Raw genomic sequence first — 5,463 nt, forward strand, 5'->3', positions numbered from 1 at the left:
CTTCTTCAGCTCTGTCTCCCAGCCTCCGGGGGTCCCTCCCAGCCAGCACTCCCCAGAGCCACCCCATCTCCCATCCCACAGTCAACCTCCGTGCTGAGCCCGACACACTGGGTCAATGCACGAGACACACTGACCCTCCCTCCTGCCCACGAAGGTGGGAATCCTTGTCATTTAAGCCTTTCCTGCTCAACATTCACAGCTGCAAAAACAGCAGGCAAACTCCTGACTGCCCAAAACTAGACACCAGGCACCTACCCCCTCTCCCCTCTGGTCCACCCAGATGCTCTTGGCGTGGCAGCTACACCTGCTTAGGACAGGTTCTCCTTTTCAGGACGTTGCCCTTATATTTTGAGAGGTGAGGAGGTGTTCTTTGGGGCCAGTTTTCTGTTTATTTTTCAATCTTCTTCTGAAGTCAGACAGGTCCCTCTGTTGCCCCGCCAGCAGGAGGTCAGCCCGATGTGCCCGTCCCTGGCCGTGCTCCCTGGGAACATGGCTCTGCAGCATCCCCCTGACAGAGCTGCCCCGGGGGGAGGCATCCGATGACAGTTTGACTGGCAGAGCGAAGCGCGACTAGTGTTTGTTTGGATAGTCAGAGGACTTGGAACAAATGTCTCCGACTTACGTTGGTTTAGATAAAAGGACGCTGGCCTTGTCACAGGATCAATGGGGCTGGTGAGAATCCACTCATGTAGACCCCTTTTGCCCTCAGACCCTTTTAAAACAGAAAAAATCATCATCACTATCATAACAACAAAAATTATTATTATATTATTTGGGTTAGAAAAGACGTTTAAGATCATCGAGTCCAACTGTTAACCTAACGCTGCCAAGTCCAACTAAACCACATCCCTAAGCACCACATCTTTCAAGTACCTCCAGGAATGGTGACTCCACCACTTCCCTGGGCAGCCTGTTCCAGTGCTTGACAACCCTTTTGGTGAAGAAATTTTCCTAATATCCAAACTAATAACAATAATAATAACAGAAGAACGTTTTCACAACTCAGAGACTCTCACTCCTTTCTGGACCCAGGTGCACTGGGGTGCCAAGAACAAGGTCAGGGATTGGGGCTGCAAGTTTGGGGTGACCTGTGGTCTGGGTGACCAAAAGTTTGGGGCGTTTTGCTGCTTGGTACCTTGTGTTTCGCTTCCCACCCTGACCTGGCGGACCGACCCCACGCCTGGCTAGGAGGGAAGAGCAGGCTGGATGCAGCGGTGCCTGGAGCAGGGGACCGGGGGGGACAGGGACCGCCGCATCCGCATCCATCTGGCGTACTGAGGCAGTGAATGAAGGAGAATGAAGGAGGGGGTGGGTAGAAGAGAAAATCCCAAAGATCCTCAGATAATAAGCACCATTAAGGTTAGTCTGTCTCATGATTGTTTCTTATTAAAAAGAGACTGTACTTTATCTGTGCAGGATATGCTGTTTGGATGAGGGAATTAGCAGAGTGACTGCCTCCATATCATCTAATTAGCAAAAATGTTGATAAGCAGATACAATCACATATGATTAGGATCCTTTTAAAAAGCCACTCCATTAATTAAATAGACAGAAAGGCCGCCTCCAGCCCTCGCGTGCCACTGATTAGAATACAAATATTTACACTAATCTCACCTCCATCAGCCATGGGACACTTTTGAGTATTTTTAGTGACATCAGATTACTATTGATTTTCATCCCCAATGTCAGACCATTTTGTTAGTATCTGAAAGTGCTGCCTTCAGTTTCGGATGCTTTAAATCATGTTAAGGGTTTATCTTAATGACGCTGCTGATAACCACTGTTCAGGTCACTCGTACTTTCTCTTCAAAGAACACAGTCTGGGCTGGTTTTTATTGTTTGTACTTGAGATTTAAGATACGAAAAACATTTCTCATTTCAAAGCCTTGGTTTCTAGGGATGGGGCTGCCAGGCTAGTTTGGGTCTAGTTACTTGATGTGTGCACGTCTCTCTCATTTCCCTTTCTCCCTGCCTCTCCTCAACCCTTTTTTCCTTGCAAACCCTTTTGGCTCACAGCAGTGGCCTCTCATGAATGGCTGCTAATCTCTGACGCCTGCTGCAGGCAGCAGACAGACAGGCAGTGAGCGTCCTCCGTTCAGGGATGACAGGAGTAAAACACTCCCTACTTTTCAGATGGGTAGGACGCACTAAATCCAAGACAGATAATCCAGTGCGCCAGCCAGTCTGAGATGGGCTCTCAGCATCAAAAGCAAGTGCGGGAGGAGACGCTTTGCAAAGAGACAGCATGAGGCAGAGTCACCTCTTTCCTTCCGTGCACAGCGCCACTCCCTGCAGTAGACAATGGGCCTGGAACCCTCCACAGACTTCTCTGATATCCCATTTTCCCGTCTGGGTGACAGAGAGTAGGAACAGCGATTGCTCTTGAAATTTCTGCCACCCATCTGCAAATGGACCACGTTGGCAGCGGCTAGAAGCTGTTGGCACCTTTTGGTGGCTTGTGGGTGGTGAGCTTGTATCACCCTCAAGTCCAATGGACAATCATAAAAAACCCCTAGCCTAAATAAATGAACCCTCTTGGTGAAGATTTCAAGCAAAGCACCACAGTGTGAGCAAGCCGTGGAACCTTAGCACTCCCTCGGTGTGGAGAGTGCTTTGGATGCTTTGGGAGTGCAAAGAGCTCTCTAAATTCAAATAGGCAGCAGCAGTTTGCTGCTGTGCCCAGAATAACTTTTACCATTGCTGTAGCACAAACAACACCCAACAGAAAAATCATTCACATGGCACCACCACCCTGTAGTTGAGACCTCTGTGAAAAAGCAGGCAAAAGCCAAGATCTCCCCAATGAGATGAGCCCATGGGACCATAAGCTCCTTCATTGTTTTGCACTTCCTTCAGCTCCAGCCTTCAGACCAGCACTGTGCTACCTTACAGCAACTTTTACTACCAGAATATGAAAAGTACCTTTGTACTACTGACCCATCACTGACCAGTGACAAAACCAGAAAAACAAAGCCCTTCCCCAGCGCGCATCAGCTCAGTTGCCTGCCTTCCTCTGCCACATCGCTTTCTACAGGCTGACATGGCTGCCCCTTGCTCCATGGCCCCCCACGTATGATGTATGTTAGGACAGCAGCCAGCTCATACGTTGCACATATGCTCTTTGGTCTGGCCGGCTCTTGATTCCTTCCCAAAGTGTGGGATAATGGAAACGAGGGCAGAGATCTGCAACACATGCTGCCATTAGTAGGTGTTTACGACAGCGTGTTACAGACAGATGAGTTCTCCTTACTAGCACTTCCTTGGAGACCTCCTTCATGCAAGGATTGACTGTGAGGATATTGCATTTCCCACAGGAATGGCAAATCCAGGGAAAAGAAACAGATGCAGGATAACCCCAGACTGGATCATCAAAGTTCAGCTTCTCAGGCTGAACTTGTCTGTGTTGAGTTCATGTGGTATCCCTGTTGTACATGCATCTACCTTAGGACAGATATCAAAAAAAATCATGTAGAAAAGAGGCTAAGGTTGTTAATGAGCTTCATTCTGGGCATTTCTGTTGGTACCAACATGAGAGCTAAGCTCTTCCAGAAGTGTCAGGTTTAGCTCTAAACTCAGAAGAGACCATGATAGTCATCTATTCATGATTTTAGCATAAAAGGCCCAGACTGGGTGAAAATGCCCACATGAGGAGGTTCCAGTGATTCATTACCTTCATAATGAAGGATGTGCAACTTATCTGGAGTTTAAATTTGGCTAGTGCCACCTTCCAACTGCTTTGTCTGGGAGCCTGAAGATCCCTGTGCCATTGAATTTCTGTTCCCATGAGGGTTCTTACAGGCTATGACGAAGCTGGCACTGAACTTCCTCTCAATACTAAGACACTTTCCCTGAGTATCTCCCTCCAGAGAATATTTCCCAAACCTTAATCACATTTTATGGCTCTTCCCGGAGCCTTCTCCAATTTATCAATGCTTTTCCCAAACTGTGGAAAGCCAAACTGCAAACAGCTTTCCTATAGCTGCTGCTGTAGCGCACTGTATGCCTCGCAGGGGTAATACGACATCACTACACCACACTTCCCTGGACTGCACACAAAACCACTCTCTGAGAATCCCACCCTCGTGCAGGTACAGGCAAAACACAATCTGACAAAGTCAGACGTCACAGCTGTGACATCACGGCTACAGCAGGCAACTACAACATCACCTGTATGATCTACCTTTAAAAACATAAGGCCAGTGACAACCAACTCCACCCTAGAATGAAGTCAGGTCAACTGAGCACTGATTGGCTGAGCCCCCTCTGAGGTCACAATCTCATGATTTGTGAACAACAGGCTTAAAAAAAAAGCATCTCACCAAGCAGCGCTCTGTGGCCTTGGGGTTCAGAAGGACAGAGCAGACCAAGGGATGAACTGAGCATCTCTCCACTCCAGAGGAGCGCAGCAGCATCAGGGGTCCAGGAGTCTCTGCACGCTGGTCATCCCTGGGCTTCAGGTCCTTGGTGGGAGAGAGGTACCAGGCATCTTCCAGGCAGCTTCACCTTTCCTTTGAGATGGTGGATTATTACGAAGTCCTTGGACTGCAAAAAAGTGCCTCACAGGATGATGTTAGGAAATCCTACCACAAACTGGCACTAAAATGGCATCCTGATAAGAATCCCAGCAACAAGGAGGAAGCTGAAAAGAAATTTAAAGCAGTTGCTGAGGCATACAAGGTTTTGTCTGACCCTCAGAAACGACTGTGCTACGACAGGTCTGTTAAGGAGAGCAGATCCCACAGAGAAAGCGCCACGGAGGGTTATGACAGCTTCTTTGATTCCTCTTACGTATTGCATGACGTCGAGGACATCTTTAGGGAGATCTTTGGAGGGATGGATCCCTTTGTACATGCTTTCTGGGACCCCTTAGACAACATCAGAAACAATGATGAAAACTGGCACGGGAGAAGTGGAAGAGGAAGAAGCTTCAGCTCGTCTTCTGACTTTATGGAGCCATTTATGCCATGGAGTTCATTCAGCCCCAGTGGGCAGCCCACCTTCTCCTTTGCTGAGGACACAGCTGGGCCACACAGTGTCAGATCAGTGTTAACCACTACTGAAGTGATCAACGGCAAAAGGATCACCACCCGGAGAATCGTCGAAAATGGGCAGGAGATAATAGAAGTGGAAGAAGATGGCCAGCTGAAATCTGTGACAATAAACGGGAAAGACCACCCAAAATTATGATGTCCCCCAGCACAAGCATTAGCTGCACGCTGTGGGATATGCTCTCATTGCTCAACAGACGGGATCTACTAAAAGCAGTATTAATAAATGCTGAGTTCAAGACACAACCGATGCAGACTTCTCAATGGTTGGGAACAAAGACTTCACGGGTAAAGAGATAGAGTTATGCTAAACTAAGGAGTGGGACTCCACAAACCCTGTGTAAGGTGTTAGTGCCTGCTCAGTAAATAGATACAGTAGCTACATGTGAAAGCAACCTTGCTAGCTTGCCAAAGA

The 5,463-nt window shown here is 48.1% G+C and overlaps 1 protein-coding gene across 1 annotated transcript; it reads left to right on the top strand.

The window, feature by feature from the left end:
- The first annotated feature begins 4,515 nt into the window (after window positions 1-4,515).
- Window positions 4,516-5,187, top strand: DNAJB8 (DnaJ heat shock protein family (Hsp40) member B8). The gene has a single exon (XM_074879356.1). The coding sequence runs from the start codon at window positions 4,516-4,518 to the stop codon at window positions 5,185-5,187; it is 672 nt and encodes a 223-aa protein (XP_074735457.1).
- Window positions 5,188-5,463: the final 276 nt, after the last annotated feature.

The sequence above is a fragment of the Strix uralensis genome, chromosome 10 (assembly GCF_047716275.1).
Source record: "Strix uralensis isolate ZFMK-TIS-50842 chromosome 10, bStrUra1, whole genome shotgun sequence".
Lineage (NCBI taxonomy): Eukaryota > Metazoa > Chordata > Aves > Strigiformes > Strigidae > Strix > Strix uralensis.

Coding starts and splice junctions, on each gene's coding strand:
- DNAJB8 (XM_074879356.1), top strand. CDS start 4,516: ATGGTGGATTATTACGAAGTCCTTGGACTGCAAAAAAGTGCCTCACAG.